The sequence below is a fragment of the Cydia strobilella genome, chromosome 7 (assembly GCF_947568885.1).
Source record: "Cydia strobilella chromosome 7, ilCydStro3.1, whole genome shotgun sequence".
In the NCBI taxonomy this organism is placed as follows: Eukaryota; Metazoa; Arthropoda; class Insecta; order Lepidoptera; family Tortricidae; genus Cydia; species Cydia strobilella.
In genome coordinates this window covers 6,863,663-6,883,709 of record NC_086047.1, presented here as the reverse complement: position 1 = coordinate 6,883,709, position 20,047 = coordinate 6,863,663, and the positions used below count along the sequence as shown (strand labels likewise).

Sequence of the window (20,047 nt, the reverse complement as noted above, 5' to 3'; positions counted from 1 at the left end):
AATAATAAGGGATTAATTGTACACAAATGAAAATAAAATTAATAACAATTAGGTAGGGGTTTTAGGAGAATTTGAATTAATGTCTTAATTATCTGACTTCATGAGACGATCAATCCTGTAAAGGACGGGTACAAGCATCTAAAGTGTATTGCCGAGCTTTGTATATTTATGACTAAACTAACACAGCAAACGCAAAATAAAAATACATAAGTTATAACATAAATGACGATCGAACACACATCGGATACGAGGCACTGTGATCCATTTAGAGGACGGGACAAACAAAGCTCATTTCGCAGCTGTGAGACAGTGAGAGAATGATGCGCTACGGCAGCCGTGGGCGCATACTTTCCGGCAGAGAAATGGACCGGTGCTGCGGCGAGCAGCGGCGCGAGCGCGAACCCCACATGGACAAACTCTTGACGCCGGCGAACAGGCGCCGCCGCATGCCGCCGTCGGGCCGCGCGCCGCCTACGACAAGCACCGTTCAGTACCGCGTCCGACACCCCGCAACCCGCCCCCGCTTGCGCCCGCGACTATATCAATCAAATGCGTGCAAAAAGAATTCGACACTACTGAAAACGAGTGATAATCTGAGTGAAGCTGCCGTTCGGCCGTCGCGCGCCTCGCCGGAGCGAATTGGCATGGCGGCGCGGCGGCCGGCGGCCTACGGCGCGGCTCGAGCGGAGAAGCGAGCGAGCTCGGGTGCGGCGCAGACCTGAGCTGGAGGCGACGGGCTGCGGCGCCACGGCCAGCCCGGCCAGGCCCCCGGGCGGCCGCGCCGGCGAGCGCGCGGGCGCCTCCTCGGGCGCCGCCGACACGCGCACTACCGGGCCCCCGCCGCCGCCGCCCGGCTTCGCGATTTCGTTGGCTCGCTTCAGAACTTGGTAGGTCTGATCCACTTCCTCCTCTGAGCATCGAGCGAAATGCGGTTAGAGACAGATTTCGATCGCCACATCCACCGGGATGACATGAAACTCGACAGTTATAACACATGGACTTTAGGCTGGAATAGTATTATTTGTTAGTGGGTAATGTTTGTGGCAAACCTATTTGTGGTAATAGATATGGAATGTTATAATGTTCTTAAATGCTCGGCTCAATAAGGTGCAGAGGGGTCACTCCTAACAGTTCAGATCATACTGTACCCTCGTCATAGTAGCTATCAAAATCATCATCGAACTCGACCGATCCCTTGAAGGAGATCTTGGTGAGCCTCTGTCCCGGTAGCCACCCGTCCACTGGTGAATAACGTGAAGTTAGCTTCAACTAGAATTTACAGTAGCAGCGTCGCATGTAGTGTAGCTTGGCAAGCTTTATGATAGTGTAAGCGTATTAAGTATGTGGATGTTATGTCGCATAAAGCTATACCTTCTAGATCTGTTTAGCCAATCATAGTAATGGAAGTAACAGTAAAATAATTTGCCTAACTAAGTAATATACTTACCATTGCTTCTGAAAGTCTGATCTGTGTTAGAATTAGCATAGAATAATAAAAAGGATAAAACTACATATTTTAGTATGTTTTTAACTATGTATTTAGTTAAAAATAAATTATGTGTTTTGTAAGTCTAGTAAAACCCTATTGAAAAATGATCGTCTTAACATAAACGATAGGTAACAGTCTACGGTAGACTAAATCCTAAAGTTCAGGTATTACAAAGGTTTCAACAAACAAAACACAAAATTAGTTTTTACTGTCGTTTAGGTTTCCTCACGAATTATTTTTTTCGGTTAGTCTTACCTAACAAGAATGAAATCTTACATATACATTTCACAATCTTGCCGTTAGAATACAAATATAGTCTTACTCGTATCTGCTGTTTGGTCAAATCGGGCATAAATTGATCCTATATTTATAATAAGTTCTTTTCAAAACTGATTTCTTACTATCTTCATCGAAAGCGGCTTCCTGCACGCGGTGGGACTCGATCTCCGAGGTGCTCTTCTGCCGGCGGAGCAGGCGGGACTTAGTCTGGCACTTGCCGACCTGCGGCATGCAGTCCGCGTGCACATTGAGCTTGCACAGGCGACAGCGAAGCCCCTGGCGGGTATGCCCTGTGGGAGAATCACTTATCTGAAGGATCACATTCATCGCACCGATTCCCTACGAATCTGATGGTTTTGTTTAAAAATTTTGTACAACTGAACCAAATGTTTTTCTCGCAACTCAAATATTTTTTATAGTATTAATACGGATTACGCTTTAAGTCTGAACCCGTAAGTGTCATAGCCAGAATTATGACATAGTTTAGTCGACCGAATAATAGAGCCAAGTTGAGGAAACGGAAAAGGAAAGATCCCGTCGTAATACAGATACCCAACTGAATTATTAGCCTGACATGGGATAATGGACGGAAATCTAGGGCGGGTCGACGACACGTATAAATTTTAAGATCAAGGGTCACGATCCGAAGAACAAGCGGAAACTTACAAGAGTTCTAAAAGGGCCCAACTGATTACCAGTCCGCCGGACGATATCGGCCTGTCAGTTGCTCGGAACTGTCAAATTTTTGTTCTAACTGGCAGGCTGATATCGTCCGGCGGACTGATGATCAGTGGGCCCTTTTAGAGTTAAATTTTAGGCTTTTCTAAATTAAGAATCGCCTTTTGGTGAGTGGTGGTTTTGGTTTGTGGTTCTTTTATTTATCCGAGTTGTTACTGATATTTTTTTGTGTATTTGCTTGTGAGTTTATTTCTGTGGCATACCTAAACAACATATTTTTAAGTAAGTACGTAAAGGGGCCTACCCATTACCAGTCCGCCGGACGATATCGGCCTGTCAGTTGTTCGGAACTGTTAAATTTTTGGTCTAGCTACTAAGATTTTTTCCCTGTATGTGTATTAGTGTAAAACGACATTACTTGCCAAATTTCATAGTTCTAGGTCAACGGAAAGTACCCTATCAATTTTGATTCCCTTGAGTGTCGAAATTTAAATTTTTTTGTGGCATAAACGGCCATATCTTCTTTCTTTTTACGTTAACTAAAAAATTTGTTTTTTTCACAATATATGGTTTTAATTTCAACTTGATATCTTCACGTGTTCCCAAGATAAAGGGTCTTGACACACTAACAGACGGACGGACAAACGGACAAACGGAAAGACGGACAGACGTACAGACGGACGGACGGATAACAAAGTGATCCTTTAAGGGTTCCGTTTTATCCTTTTGAGGTACGGAACCCTAAAAACAGTGTATTGATTATTCCCCTCCATTTGATATGTTGTTTACCTTATTACGAGTATAAAGAGCACAATTTGCCGTAGAACCATGCCGCCCATTAGCTATTTACAATCACCCCCAGACAATACAGGCCGGGGGGACTGTGCGTAAAAGCATTCGCCCACTTCGTGAACAAAAAAAAAAAGACAATCTAGCATCAGTCCTAATCTCTAATCCTCAAGGCTTGCTTCACAACCATACATTTAAATATCAATAAAGCTTAACCCGCTAATTGCAGGAAAGATCATTAGTCTAACGATACACCATATTGTCGCTCACTGAAACTTCGTTACTGGGTCGAACGTATTGAAAGTTCCTTATCGGTGTTCGGTTTAACGGTATGAGACAAAAGGCCTGACCTATGAAAGGCACAATGTGACAATTCTACATTTAGTTCTACCACGAACTCGCGTAGAAATTAATTAAAGGTCGATCAGTGTTAACTCGCTACGCAGTTTAGTTTAGTGTCTTTTTTCTACGCATTTATCTATAAATGGCATTTTACTTACTTCTCGCAACAAAATATAGCTAGCTAACTGCAAGCAAAGCTAGCGTTACAAGGCTAACTTTACGTACATATATGATATTTATATAATAGATCATAAACATAACCCATTACCAGTTTTTCGATAAACCTTTTATTGGGCAAATTAATGTGAATTATCAAGTCAGCCATTACGATTCATGGTGTTAGTCACGTAAACTATCGCTTTTCCACCTATAAAAAGTAATATTACTTTTCAACACACTTGCTCAAAACGACGTTTTTATTCCACCGATTTTAGGCTCATAATCCTAGATATTAAACACGCGTGCTTTTTCAGTATATTATAACACTCGTGCTTTTTCATTATATTATCCGACTGAGTTAAGAAGGTAACTGATTGCTAATAGTATGCATGGAAAGTCGGACTGGCGGGCACCGCCCGCGGCCGGGGCGAGGGGCGGCCGGCAGTATGACAGATTTTAGACTTTTACTGTTTTAACAATTAAAATTTGATTAATATGACACTCTTTTTTCCTCGCAAGTGTGTTTAAAAACGTCGTATGAAACGCGTGTGTGCACTGGTCATTGGCTTTCTTATTGCGCGCACAATATCGTCTCGTGTGTAATGACGAACTTAGCACACTTGTATCACAATGTACTATTTCGCTTATGCTTTTCGCGAATTTGCTTCAATAAAATGTAGCGTGGTTCACTGTGACCCACTACAACACATTGTTACTAAGAATCATGAGATCAGTATTGTAAGCAACATACTATGAAAGTCTTTCATGCCCTGAAAAGTGCTTTCAAAAGATGCTTTCTGGGTCACACCGATGACATTGCTGATAAAACCATATCCCCGGTTAGAATATATAATGAAGACATCATATGTAATTCGGTATAAAAGTTCCGATTCCCCTTTGTAAAAAATAACAAGTATGAGGTCCGAATGGTTGATATTGCAATCAGTTTTAACGCAATTTATCTCGTATTACGAATAAAATGGTTATACACTTCCTACTAGATATACATTATACACCGTGTTTTTGGATTTCCGTTAATTTCAAGGGTGTATTCCTGAGCTTAAATCAAGTAACTTTCTCAAAGACTACGGTATTATAATTAACTCCATTTCGGAGATAAACAATATTTTTCTTCCTGAAAAGGCCTCTACAAGTGTGTACACTTGCCTTAGGGCCTGTTTACATATTGATTAGTGTTTAGTACGAGTTCATACATTTGCTATGTACTAAAATTAAGTAGGTACTATCTCGGACGGTCGATGTTCGAAATGACATTGATATGTCACAGTTTTCAATTGTTTGGTTGAGTTTAATGTAATGCCCGTGTTACAACAACGCTATATGCAACATTTAATTACTTTTTATAAAAAAAAATACGAAAAGTTCGCCTTTGTATATCTTATTATTTGTACCATGTAATTTTTATTATGTATATTTGTACAATAAAGAGTTTACTACTACTACTACTAAAAATAACTATGCCATGTAGTTTTCTTAAACGTACTTAACCGTACCCCGAAGTTAAAGGAATTCAATAAAAACACGGTGTATAAAGGAACCTCACTACTAACTATATTAATATTTACAATAATAGTTAAGATTTAAATACTCACGACCATTTTGGAGCCACACTAAATTTACATTAATAAAAAGAGTCTCAGTTTTAAGTTTCGATTTTTTTCCTTTGAACAAGGTGATACGCTCAATCGACGTAAAGTAAACAGGAATACAATTTTGCATTATTTTCTGTAGGTAAGACATCAAGTTTTGAAAGAATGGGTGTCGAACAGAAAACAAAGAATACGTTCGCATGTAAAATTTCGAAGCTCAAGTAATAGAATGCTATAGTTTTCTTTCATTTCTCAGGAACTTGAGACCTTTCTTAAATGAAGGGGTTAAAATTGTAGTTCGTCGAACTTCAAGTCACGAGCGTCGCAACTGAGCAACAGTTCGTACGAGTCGGTGCGAGGTACCAGCAGAAAACGTCTCTTTATAATGCCATTGTCGAGGTTAATCGCAGTTACGTGGCCACCAGACCGTCGGTAATCGCTAATAATTAGACATTTACGAACCTAATTTTTATGGTTTAACCATAAAATTTAAAAAACTAGGTGCCTTATCAACTTTTTCAAAAGTTTACTGCTTTTTAGGGTTCCGTACCCAAAGGGTAAAAACGGGACCCTATTACTAAGACTCCTCTGTCTGTCTGTCCGTCTGTCTGTCACCAGGCTGTATCTCATCAACTGTGATAGCTAGACAGTTGAAATTTTCACAGATGATGTATTTATGTTGCCGCAATAACAACAAATACTAAAAAGTACGGAACCCTCGGTGGGCGAGTCCGACTCGCACTTGTCCGGTTTCTTTTATGTCGTACCACCTACTTAATATCTGGGAGACCGAGCTTTGCTCTGAAAACATAAAATATAAAAACTCAAAAATGCGCGTATTCCCAGAGATAAGACCTACAGTAGCGGAAAATAACTTATCATATTTTTTCAGGTACATTTGCATATTTATTTTGGTAATTTCTCAAAAACAGCTCTAGCGATTACGATGAAATTTACAATATAGGGGCATATGAAAAGGACAAATTGATCAAACTAGGGTATATTTTTAAAATAATCCCTCTCGCGTGCATGAGAGGAGGCCTGTGCCTAGCAGTGGGACGTATATAGGCTGAAATATTATTATGATTATAAAAATACCTACCGTACTATCTATTGGCAGCAATTACAGTGACACTAATTTGTTATTGCATGACACTACCTAGGTATAGGCCAAGCAATAAGAAGGTATAGAGGGAAATGCTAGGAACACAATTTTTGACTTCGTAGCTTTGTTTGGATTAGTTAGATGAACATATCAAAAGTCCCCGACCGTAACCCTGGTGCTGGGCGGGAGGAGGGGGTTTGAACTGACTAGTATTTTTTTTAAATTAATTTATTATTTATTTTCAAGATAACAGTGATCCCATTGTGTTAGTATGACATATTATAAGGCTTTAAAACTATGTTAATACTTAAAAGTTATATTAGAATTAATTAATTTAATTAAGCTTATCATTATTGGACAACAAACTTGATCAGCAATCATCCTTAGAATGCTGTTTGTGCTATCCTTGGTTCTGCGCAGTTGTTATGAGGCCGCTTTCTTGCGTATAATTGCTGCAAAGCCATCGGTTCAAGCCTCCCCGAACATGGCGGAGGCGCTACAGAACCTAGGCAGCCCAACCAGCACTCTTTATACTTTATTTCGTAGTTGTTAAGTATTGTTTTTGGTTGTTTTTTAGTTTTACGAGTTATTGTTTTGGATTTTCGTCATTATCGGGTAACGGATTAAATAACCAGGAACTTGAAGGCTGTACGAGTATTAGCAAACTTACCTCTAAGAACTTGCGAGCAGACATCGCAGGGCGTTATCTTCTTATAGGTGTATTCCTGGAAGTTGTGCGCGTCTGAGTCGCCGCGGAGAGCCTCTCTGCCCGCGCCGTTCCTCCTACAGTAATAAAAAAACCATTTAATACGTCGAAATTATGATCGTATTTCTAATATAACATATATGGATCTGATTATAAAACCTTTGAGGTATTCTACAATGCAAAGGGCTCAGATGTAAGACGAAAAATTATATTAGGTATTGCTTAAGTACAGGATATTGCTTTATAATGGGACTAATAAAAAAATATTCCTTGGAATATTCGCATTTGTTTATTGAAAATTGAGTGATGTCTTTTAATGCTTTGGCCTACGGTTATTGTCACATCAGTAAGACTTTTCAAATAGTAACAGGTTTTCAAAAAATATATTGACTAGTTTATTCTTTATATTTGGGACATTACCATGCTTTACTAAAAGGAAAAAAGTACAAGAACAAAGTATAATTTAATTTCTCCCTGATTTCCTGTTTTTCATTCTTAGCACCCCTTACAAACCATATCCTGTAGGTTTTTTTTATAAATTAATATTTTTTTATTCAACTTCCATTGTTTTTAATCAAAACATGCATACAGTCTGAGCCATTTACAACCTCGCACTTCACTAAAGTGGTTATAATACGTCAAACATATTGATCGATGAAGTTCAAGGGCAGGGGGGGGGGCAGATAGATCAGACTGGGGTAGTCAATGTAATACTAATTTAACCCTTAATGACACCCATTTGTCTACCTTGACGTTAAAAAATATCAGGCACGCAACAATCTTATAGAAAGTGTTTAATGACTACAAGATAGGTTCGAGTTAATGGCGTTTCTTTATATCCCTTTATATATAAAGCTGAAAGCGGTAGTGTTGGGAAGCGAGTTTGCAGCTGCAGGACAGGAAGCAAGAATTAAGCTGGTGTTTGAAATTAAGCTAAAATTATCCGAGTACTTACTGACATTTGTTCTTTTAAATTAAGATTCCCACAAAGGAATTTGGCTAAATAATTGCCCTAGCCGAAGCGCAATTAGCGGAAGGCGGGTCAGCAACACCCTCAATATTGAATGTATTTGCCACATAGGAGTATTGTCCTAATATGTGGTCGTGTACCTAGACGTGTTTGCAAAAATGCATGGGCCGCTTTTGGCGCTCAGCTTTGACAACGGGTGAGAATTCTATCAGAACAAATGAGAAGCACCCGGTTACGTGTATTAACTCTGTATTTATGTCATGCTGTTTATTGAATATATGTACGAGACTACGTGTGAAGGGTCAAGCAGTATCCAACATGTTAATGGGTAACAGTAACACAGGGCACACCTACAGGGGCACATTTACCTCATCGCCATAATCGTCGACACCGCGTGGTACATTTGATTTTTTCTTTATTGATGCAAGAAGAGAGAAACATCAATATGAACACGGCTTTTGAATAGTGAGCACACAATTAAAACAATGGATGTTAATGAACCTGTGATAGATTTATATTTACGCAAGCCAAAAGAATATCGAAATCGCAAAGCATGATGTATGAGTACAAAAATTTCTCGAGTCGAGTAATATAATTATCTCATTATCTTAAAACTCATTCATTAATACTTTAGCCGGATGTATTTTTTTGACTGTTTGAGGAAGCTTTTTTTCAAGCTGTGTGCTGTGTTTCAAGCTTTAAACTACACACGTTCATGGAAAATGCAAACTTGCATGGAAAATGGAAAATATACGATTAAGGTAAACGTATAATTTATCCTAATCTGGAACCTGACCCGGCTTCGCACGGGTAAAGCATTTGCCACACTGGATGGGTTCTGCGGGCAGCGGTCAGGTCAAACTTCAACTTCAAAGGTTGCTGTCAATGTTGTTCATACATAATGCGGGTTTAACCTGACCGCTGACCGCAGAACCAGCCAGTGTGGCAAATCCTTAAACCATAACAAATTATACACCTAAATCTTCCTCCAGAATCACTTTATTGAAAGGTGAAAACCGCAATGAAAATCTGTTCAGTATTTTTCAATCAATCAATCAATAATTTATTGCAAGAACATAGTATTACATAAGTTGATAAACATTTAAATGAAGAATTTAAGAAGAAGATTTTTTGAGTTTATCGCGATCATGTAAGCAGACCAACGCGCCGGGGGATTTGGATTTGTTTTATAAGGTGTAGTGATAGCTGGTATTAAGAGGATATTAAAAACTGTAACTATATCATGGATTGCGATTTCAGCATGAAAACGTGTTTTATTTTACAAATACTAGTAAAATGCTCATGGTAATTGTACGTAATTGTAAAGATTTTTACCTCGAGCGCTAAACCGTATTTCGTAGGCCTCTATCACAGATTGTATTGGTACAGGTGTAAATAATTTAATGTCAGTAAACAAATTAGCTACGGCTTGAAAGCAGTAAAAGCCATTTATTTGATAAAACGCTTAATATGTAGATATTGATATTAAATAACTTACACCCACCCTAAGCATTAAACTTAAATATTAAAAGATGATGTGATAATACGATACAGCGTTAGACCTAAATGCGAACCATTGTGAATATTGTGATAATAATGTACAATATGTTTGTGTATAAATTTGACTGCTGTACAATGGACGAGAAGAGCCTCCAGCGCTGAATATTCTCAAGTCGAGTGCATCTCGTTATCTCAGAAAACTATATCAATATTTACCAAGCCGAGCGCTCCAAATTTGCAAGCATGAAATTTCCTACTCCTACATTTATTCACACTTACATTTTCTGCAATGCTGTATTTACAAGAATAAGCAAATACTTACCTAATTATTTACCATTTTGGGGCAAAAACTGCCCCTTCAATTTATTGTGATACTTATCGTAACTAGTTAACTTAAAATATTTGCAGGACGGGTGTTAAAAGAAGCAATATCTTAAAAAAATCTAGTTTCAACAAAATTTATTATCACAAATCACACATTTATTTTAAAACTTTTGAACCAATTTCTGAAAATAGTTGTTTTTCAGATACAGTGCCTTATTACTAAGGCAAATAATACTCAGTAAGTTTATTAAAAAGATCCCGCCATGTAAAATTATTACGAAAAAAAATCTTACAAAGAAAAATATAACAAAGCAGTTTCTGTGAGTGTAGGTTTCAGTGGCTACCTATTTACTTATGTTTGAAGAAGCCGTACCAAATACGTGCCGGAACCTATTTGCCATAATCTCATTTGCGAAAGACAACGAATGTATATATTCTTTGTCTAAATGGAACTAGAACCCCATTCTAAGTCACTTTGTTACATACTTATCTACGATTTCTTTCCACTTGTCTCTACAAGGGAGCGAGGTGCTGGTGACATAACATTATAATTAATATAACATGACGCGGAAACGTTAGTTACGACATGCAAAATATGAATTTAAGTAATTAACGTAACACGGACCGTATTCCTGTACGTAAAAATTAAAATATGATATAAACGTCATACAACATATAAAGAGTCCGCAGCAAGCTCGGCTGAATTTCACCTTCAGGAGATTCGTTCTCATTTTGAAAGTACTTGTTGGATTATAATGAAACTTTGCACATACAATGACATGAGGTATATCTATGCCTGTAATTAGTTTATATAGCTCCAGCTAATAATAAAAAACGAAATAGAGCAAAAACAAGTTTTACATGAAAAACTTAAATTCGCTGTATTCTTTAACTATTATGTTATCTGAAGCTACATAAACTAATTAATTACAGGCATAGATTATACCTTATCTTATTGTAACTACAAAGTTTCAGAGCAATCTAGCTACATGGTTGTTATAAAATGAGAGCGTAACTACGTTTGTATGGAGAACCGAGCTTAAACGCGCTGTAGAGTGATGTGTCTTGATTTTGGTATCAAATTGAAGTCATATTTTAGTTTCTAAATACGCCCTTAGGTGTCGTAAGTAATCGTAACAATCTATAAGTTAAGTTGACAATATTGTTCAATTAGTCCAACGTTATTAATAACGGGTACTGAAACTCGCATCCCAATAGGTTTATTGCCATCAGTGTTAGACTATCTATTCTCTACTAAATTCATTCATCGATAAAAGACTACATAATGACATAATATGTAATGGCTGACACCGGAGTCATACAATTTTTAGGTGTCAATCAAGGTCTAGTCATAGGTAATAAAATTTATTTTAAAATGCAATTATTATAGAGTATGACCAAGATAAGTCTGCAGCGACTTTTGATAGCCCAGACTGTGCATTTGTGCAAGTGTTATTTTAAACGTCAAACTTCTATGAAACGTATAAATAACACTTGCCTAGTCTGTGTTGTCAAAATCGTTGCAGTTAGGTATCTGGGTCTAACTCTAAAGGTCTACAACGTAACATAAACAGTCTAAATTTATTACAATTAATATTAGAACTGCGACTAAATTACTAAATTGCCATGTAGTTACAAATAATTTATTAAAGATAAATGATGTAACACTACAAAAGTATGTTTACCTATGTATATATTTATTGCCTACCTTTTATTTATACCGGCTGGCCGCCCGGTGAGGACCTTGGAACGTTGTTGATATAATAATTACAACTGCACCTCTGGAGTTAATTGGAAACTGTGATGCTCTACACATTCTCACTAACACGTCATAGCACCATATACTTAGTAGGGGCAAAACGTTGCCTAGTAGATATTTAGGTATTTCCTCTTGCTGCAAGTACATTGGAAGTTACCCGTTGCCCTAAATAATAGTAGGAAGAAAAACCGTTTCAGAGCGCGTGTTTTTATAGCGATGTTAAGGCTTTAAACTCAGCTATAAAGCTAAAATGTAACCTCTTTGCTTAGTGACTACAATCATTAACTTCGTAAGGCGCTTTACTGTGGGCGGGAATACTTAGTGGTTTGCAGCCTTAACTTTTCTTGCTTAAGTTTTTGGAAAGTAGGTAAGTAAAACAAAATAAAAAATCTTGATATTTTCAGAGACCATAAATAACTGTTATAAATTAATAAAGATTGAATAAAGAAATAATAGCATCCGTAATCCATGGAATTATTTAGATTCTTGCCTTAAAATCAAATAGCTTTTCGTTTATTCAAAGATAATAATAATGATTTTGTAGGGTTTCGTACCCAAAGGGTAAAAAGGGTTCCGTACATACACCATTTAAACAATGTATTTTTTATGTGAAATGTCTTTAAAAAACCCGTAGGGGTCGGAACAAAAACTAAGTAATTAAGTCCGACTCACGCTTGACTGCAATTTCTAATAGGTTTTCTGGTGATCTATAGGTAAAGATCTATTTTGTGTATTTTTTCAAATTTTTTGACCCAGTAGTTTCGGAGATAAAGGGGTGGGGGGGGGGGGAATGGTCATTTTTTGCCTATTTTCTTGAATAACTTCTAAACTGTTTATCTTAAAATTATTAAAAAAAAATTTAATTCGTTTACGTTACATGTCCATCTTTGGGTCACAAACTTGACAGACGGACAGACAGACAGACAGACAGACAGACAGACGCACGAGTGATCCTATAAGGGTTCCGTTTTTTCCTTTTGAGGTACGGAACCCTAAAAACGGGACCCTATTACTAAGACTCCACTGTCTGTCTGTCTGTATGTCTGTCACCAGGCTGCATCTCATGAACCGTGATAGCTACAGTTGAAATTTTCACAGATGATGTATTTCGCTATAACAACAAATACTAAATAGCGCGGACCCCTCGGTGGGCGAGTCCGACTCGTACTTGAGGTTTTATTTCAAGTTAATATTTCAAATTGTTGGCTTCTTCCATTATACTTGGCACTGAAAATCTGGCAAAGAACAATCTCAACGAGTTTCTTTTGTTTAAGCGCATGTAGGTTAAATATCAATGGGTTGTGTGCGGCAAGTTACGTAACAGTATACGTATGTGTGTAAGAGTTAGTATTTTCTAAAAAAAAACGAAGTTTTTCCGCGTAAAAAAATTATCAACAAGAGTAATTTTACACAATAAAACTTCGAATTTCTTCCATATTAGCTTATCTTGCAATTAACTTTGGCACATGTACTGAATTCTTACTTGTCTGGTGGCGCAGCATGGGGTGGGGGGGCGCTGGGGGGCTTCAGGCTGCGGAACGCTTTCAACCACTTGTTCTTCATACTGCCGGCGGATGTCGAAGAGAGTTTGCGATCGACTGCTGTTGTCCCGCTGTCCGCTTTCGCTGCGAATAGCTCTCTCTGTCAACAAAAAAAACCATGGTTAGCTATGGGAACACCAAGGGGATGCGCTAAAAGTGAAACCGCCTTAGGAAAAATGGGCCGTGTACTTTTTAGGTCGATCCCATCGTAAAGAAAATTTGTACGCATTGGTAGAATGAGTTAATAAAAGCGGTTATAAAACAAAATGTTGCATATCTATTACAGTTTTTGAGATTATAGGAACTTTCAGTACGACCTGTGTATATCAATAGGACCTCAATTTTACTTACATAATCGTCACCACGTATCTGCCACGACATTGCGCGACTGGCGACGCGGCGGCAACCATAGGCCGAGCCGTTATAGGTGGACCTTTAATTATCACGCGCTACGAGAACGACGTAGCAAATGGGTCTACGCTTGCATCTTATATTCTTGTAGGTATACATAGTTATAACCCTTACGGTTCGATTCAATTTAAACGTCAAATATTAAGTCTAGATACGACGTGGATTAAATATGTCAGTGTGGAAATTGACAGTGACAGCCGTCGCGTGCATACCACAGCAGAAGTGCCGCCATAGTAGAATGTCACTTCTACCCACGTATTCATAAGCCGACTAACAGCCCGATTAGAACTTTAAGATACATCAAATATTGCGTCTAGATAGATTAGAAGTCAGTGTCACTGACCGAGTGTACAAGACTGTAATTAGGCCAGTTTTGATGTACGGATGTGAAGCTTGGACGCTGACTCAGAAAGAAGAGAACAAGCTCTTAGTGGCGGAGAGAAAAATCTGGCGAAAGATTCTGGGGCCTATCAGAGAAGATGGAACTTGTAGGCGCAGGAATAATAGGGAGCTAGAGGAGCTGGTTGCGGTGCCCAATATAATTGGCGAAAAATAAAAGCCACACGACTCCGCTGGCTTGGTCACCTGGAGAGGATGGGAGAGGATCGTGCTGTGAGAAGAGCGTATGTGGGGCATCCGGGCGGAAAGCGTCCGTCTGGGCGTCCCAGATACCGCTGGAGTGACGAAGCCCTAAAAGACCTGTCCACCCTCCGAATACCCAACTGGCGTGAAGTGGCGCAGAATAGGGCAGAGTGGCGCTCTCTTGTGTCGGAGGCCAAAATCCTTTTTGGGTCACTGAGCCAGTGAAGTATGTAAGTAAGTATTTCTATTTTTCACCATTTTGAACTGGTCGACTAGACTAATAATCGGTATGGTAAACTTTCTCGAAACAAATATTGGTATAACGAAAGTTATAGCAAGAATGGAATGCGTAATACTAATTTTGGCATTAGACTGATAATGATAAGATATTAAACATTATCTTATCATGTGCGTAGTTTTTTACTACACCCGCATTTAATAGTTAGGTAAGTATATCAAGTTTTACCTATCATAAGTACTACGCGTTCCATAATACAACATCTAGAAACATTCCTCAAACCACTCCATTTTGTACAAAATGCCTAAACTAACAGCAGAACGATTCTGATACCAAGCGAGCATAACAATTACAATATTAAGCTAATTTGAAATGCAGGCTTGTAACAGCTTTGCAGCCCACACAATGGCTATAATTTACTTAGTTCCAGACTGACAACTTGACTATCTACCTAATCAACAAAGTTAGGTTAGGTTACAAATTACCGCCCGACAGAGAACAGAACAAATGGACTTTTGACCTTACCATAACATTTTATTTAATGTGTATAAGGTGACACTGCAAAAATATAAAGCCAGAGCTTAATGAATTGATAGGCCTCTTGGGTACGCACGGTTTGGTCATTTTGAATGTCTGTATTGGCTTAGGATCAGGTGAGTAGAAACGTAAATGTAATGAACGCTGTCTATACACGTACACAGTACGAATACATAAATAAAATATGATAAGAATACAGCTGGAGGACAAATATAATCTTGATTTTCTTGATTTTAAATTATCTTAGTTCTGCATCTCGTTAACTTATTATGAATTATGCACAGCGACCATTATTTTAAATGGAAAGGAAATCAAGATTGTCTTTTGAAATAAATTGAAATTCGCCCGCTGGTAAAAGCTTATTTGCAAGTTACTCTAAAAACGGACGATTTTATGACAAGTGCCCTTGATACGATCATGCAACTGCACTGTTCATATCACCAGTCCTGAAATACAATTTCCTAGTAGGGGAGATCGGGGCTAGAATTTAATTCTTTTTTTTAGTTAACCACAAGTTTTGTTAAGAATGCTTGAATTCAGTATTCATACAATGCGATAAAAATCAACGTACTTACTAACCGTAGTATAAGATTACCCATAAGCATTACTAACACTGATTGATCCTAGTTGGTTGTTGAATAAAGAATTTAATTTAATTTATCTAACTTTCTTAAAAATACAGTAATTTGGGCCATTTTATGTGATATTTTTTCATTATATTTTTTTTAATGCCTTAAGTCGAAAAGTAACAACTTACCCCGACTCGGGGCAAGTTGTTAACAAGACGGGGTAAGTTGTTAGTGTTGTTACCAATGTCTATTCAAGCTATTATTTGTGAAATAAAAAATAATAAATGATTAAACTATGTCTGTTTATTTAAGTAATAATCAACAGTATCGTACGAATCATTAGGAAAGCATTTGTGTGTTCACTGTTTTAACAAAGAGTACCTATGTACCTATAATTTGTACTTTAACATTTATTAACCATTTACATATTAATAAACAGCATATTAAATAACTCTTATCTAACCAGCCTTGATAATAACTTCACTTTTCAATCATATTGCCTTGTCTTAAGGGGCCCACTGACTATCAGTCCGCCGGACGATATCGGCCTGTCAGTTGTTCGGAACTGTCAAATTTTTGTTCTAACTGACAGGCCGATATCGTCCGGCGGACTGATAGTCGGTGGGCCCCTTTAGGCTGAAAAAATCTGACAGATTGCATTCATAAGCAGATACGGAATTATGCATGCTGTCATTCCGTTGCTCCGAGTGCCACGAGTATAGACAGCGTTCATTACTGTCTATACTCGTACACAGTACGTATACATAAATAAAATATGATAAGAATACAGCTGGAGGACAAATATAATCTTGATTTTCTTGATTTTAAATTATCTTAGTTCTGCATCTCGTTAACTCATTATGAATTATGCACAGCGACCATTATTTTAAATGAAAATGAAATCAAGATTGTCTTTTGAAATAAATTGAAATTCGCCCGCTGGTAAAAGCTTATTTGCAAGTTACTCTAAAAACGGACGATTTCATGACAAGTGCGCTTGATACGATCATGCAACTGCACTGTTCAAACCACCAGTCCTGATATACAATTTCCTAGTAGGGGAGATCGGGGCTAGAATTTAGTATTTTTAGTTAACCAAAAGTTTTGTTAAGAATGCTTGATTTCAGTATTCATACAATGCGATAAAAATCAACGTACTTATCTAACTTTCTTAAAAATACAGTAATTTGGGCCATTTTATGTGATATTTTTTCATAATATTTTTTTTAATGCCTAAAGTCGGAAAGTAACAACTTACCCCGACTTGGGGCAAGTTGTAAACAAGACGGGGTAAGTTGTTACCAATGTCTATTCAAGCTATTATTTGTGAAATAAAAAATAATAAATGATTCAACTATGTCTGTTTATTTAAGTAATAATCAACAGTATCGTACGAATCATTAGGAAAGCATTTGTGTGTTCACTGTTTTAACAAAGCGTACCTATGTACCTATAATTTGTACTTAAACATTTATTAACCATTTACATATTAATAAACAGCATATTAAATAACTCGTATCTAACCAGCCTTGATAATAACTTCACTTTTCAATCATATTGTCTTGTCTTAGGCTGAAAATATCTGACAGATTGCATTCATAATCAGACGCACATGCATGCTGTCATTCCGTTGCTCCGAATGCCATTGGCCTGTTTAAGATAGCAACCGTCGGTTTCGGTTTCACGACGTGTTTACTCGTTATTCCTATTTATTTTCCTCGTAAAGTTACATTAATCGGAACCCCGGTAACTTCTAGCCCCGATCTCCTATCTCCGAGACTGGGAACAGCGACGATAAAGTCTCGTAAAACAGTAATGCTTTCCGCCAACGCTTTTGTTCTGAAGCGATACTCGACTATTTATCTGGCAGTTTGGAATATTGTCATGATGTCATAAAATTCTATAAGTCAATCCATTTTGAATCTACATTCAAGCTGTTTACAAAGCTTACTGTATTGGCTGTGTGGGCGACACTGGCCTCCGCCTGGCGACATTGGATACACTGGCACTTGACGCAAATATTTTGAAAATTTTGGTCGTGAAATTTCCCATAGACAAATAATAAGCAGTAATAGCCGAGTGGGTCAGGGGTTTTCAAACCGAAGGCCTGGTTTCAAATCCTTGTTCGTAAAATTAATATCTCAAAAATGGGAGGTTAAAAATTAAGATCGCTTTACTAAGTTCATTTAAGTTAAGTTAAGTTAATTTAAGTTCATTTAAGCATAAAACAAACGTGGTTTTTTGCCGTTTTTTGCGTAATGGTACGAAACCATTCGTGCGCGAGTCCGACTCGCACTTGGTCGGATTTTTATGTTTATTTTCGTGATAACTAGGAATACAACTAGGAAAAGGGTGTCTTCCATGAATGAAACCTAGGTACTTATATTTTTTAGTCTGTTATCCATAGATATTGTTAGGTAGCTTTATCGATATTGACAGGGTCGTTTACGAAACTGATTTAACAATACATATACAGGGTGACCTTAGCCATTGGACAAAGCCTGAAATCCCACGTAGGGTTACTTCTCAGGAATGCTCCAACGTTAATATTTTTGAATTAGAACAAAAGATAAAAAAATAAATTTTCAAACAAAAATTAATTCCAATGATCTACAACAAAAAGAAACATGCTGTACAGTATTTTTGACATCTTGTTCGAAAATGTGCGGCAATGATGACATTAGTCAAAAGTCAGAATCTTTTTAATGTCATAAATAAAATAAAAATATCAATAAGGTCGAAGAAGGTTTCATACTATGTATTACCTCAGGAGCTATTAACGCATAGGTTGCTCTAAAGTAAAAAAATAATAATTTGTTAATTTATTCGTAACCGCTACACCGATTGTTATGATACTTGGTATACTGATTCAAAATACGCTAATGCATATGTACATTTCGGCTAAGGACACCCTGTATATATTCTTAAACAAATTCTGATCTTTCAATAGGGTGTTAATACCGTGGTATTTAACTTACACTAATGTAGTTGGCAACGATTAATAACATACCAATGCTTCATATCGCGTGCACGAAATCTATTAGGGCAGCGTGATTTGGGCAAACAATTAGTAGGTATACCTATGTACGCAGGTCATTTAGATAACATCGCAATTAATTTCAAAAGTACATAGTTACAAAAGATTTAGATTCTCAGTAATTAAGTCTTATTGTATGGCAAAAACCTCACGGAGAGAGAAATGAAAGTACGTGCCGACAATGAAAAAATTTTTTAAAGAGCAAAACAATATTGTTATTTGTTATACAAGGGTGCAAAGTTGTATTTTACCCGCGAGTGTAGAATTGAAACACGAGCAAGCGAAAGGATACTATAGGTGAACCACGAACGAAGCGAGTGGTTCTAAAATAGAATCCTGAGCGTAGCGAGTGTTTCAACACACGAGAAGTAAAATACATTTGCGCCCGTGTATAACACAAAACTTTTCACCTCACAATAGTGAGGAAAATGCAACATCCACAGGCGTTAGATCATCTTCATCACTGGAATCACTCATTTCTTTACGATATTATAACAGAAAACTCTGGAAGTTGTGTATTTTTACGCGAGTCGGTGAGAAAAGTTTTTTAGTAAAAAAATTGTTGACAATGTTGACATTTCTGACGTATGAAATGTCAACGATGCGTTTTGAAATTGCATCGACTCAACTTGTGCGTTCAGAATTATATTTAACATCATTATAAAAAACAAACGTTTCTTATGGAATTTTAAGGTTTATGACTTAAAATCATTAAATAAAACTAAATTTGGTATTTTTCATTAGATTCTCAAACCATTTATTTAATGATAATTAATATCGAACGAATCATTGTCATAAACGATTTACGTTTTGTTATCTTAACACGCTCCGTCCAAGGTCAAATTACTTTCTCCACTAGTGGATAAAACGCGTTTTTCCCCGCTTGTATTGAAGGATAAAAGACAACTTTCCGAGCTAGTGAGGGGAAAAATTATTTCTATCCCTGTTCGACTACCGAACTCTAAAAACAATTTGTGTAGGTGGTCATGGCGCTGACGTGATAAATTTGTGATTGAATTTTGCCGGTTTGTTTGCACCGATCATAATTAAAGCGGTATGTATAAAGAATCAAGTGGAATTTGATGACGCAGGCAGATATTATCTATCGACTATTTATAAAGAGTTTGTTTCTATCTAGAGATTTATATTAATAAAGTTTTGTTCTAGATATTTGATTGTCTTTCGATTTCAGATGAACAAAAGTGGGCTTTTTATGGCAGCCACCAGCATAAGCGTGGGCTGCACCGAGCGCATCTGACAGACTATAAGGAAGCCACTTGTAGTGTTAACCCATTATTCATAAAACTTTACGGACTTGATTTAGTTAAATTAAGTTTTATTCCTTTCTTACAAATACATAAGCCAAAATGACAGATAAAGACAAACGATTCACAGCTAATTCAGGCCAGAAACGCGTTTATG

General features: G+C 37.4%; 1 protein-coding gene across 3 annotated transcripts in view; it reads right to left on the bottom strand.

Moving 5' to 3' along the window:
- Positions 1–20,047, bottom strand: part of LOC134743081 (uncharacterized) — a 222,626-nt gene that overhangs the window by 21,495 nt on the left and 181,084 nt on the right. The window contains exons 12-15 of one of the 3 annotated variants that reach the window (XM_063676391.1): positions 13,194–13,351; positions 7,122–7,234; positions 1,891–2,058; positions 719–910 (exon numbers count right to left, since the gene is read on the bottom strand). In XM_063676391.1, the coding sequence (XP_063532461.1) occupies positions 719–910; positions 1,891–2,058; positions 7,122–7,234; positions 13,194–13,351 (631 nt within the window). Of the gene's footprint in view, positions 1–718; positions 911–1,890; positions 2,059–7,121; positions 7,235–8,495; positions 8,541–13,193; positions 13,352–20,047 lie in introns of all 3 variants that reach the window. The other 2 variants (XM_063676390.1, XM_063676389.1) reach the window with 2 other exon arrangements.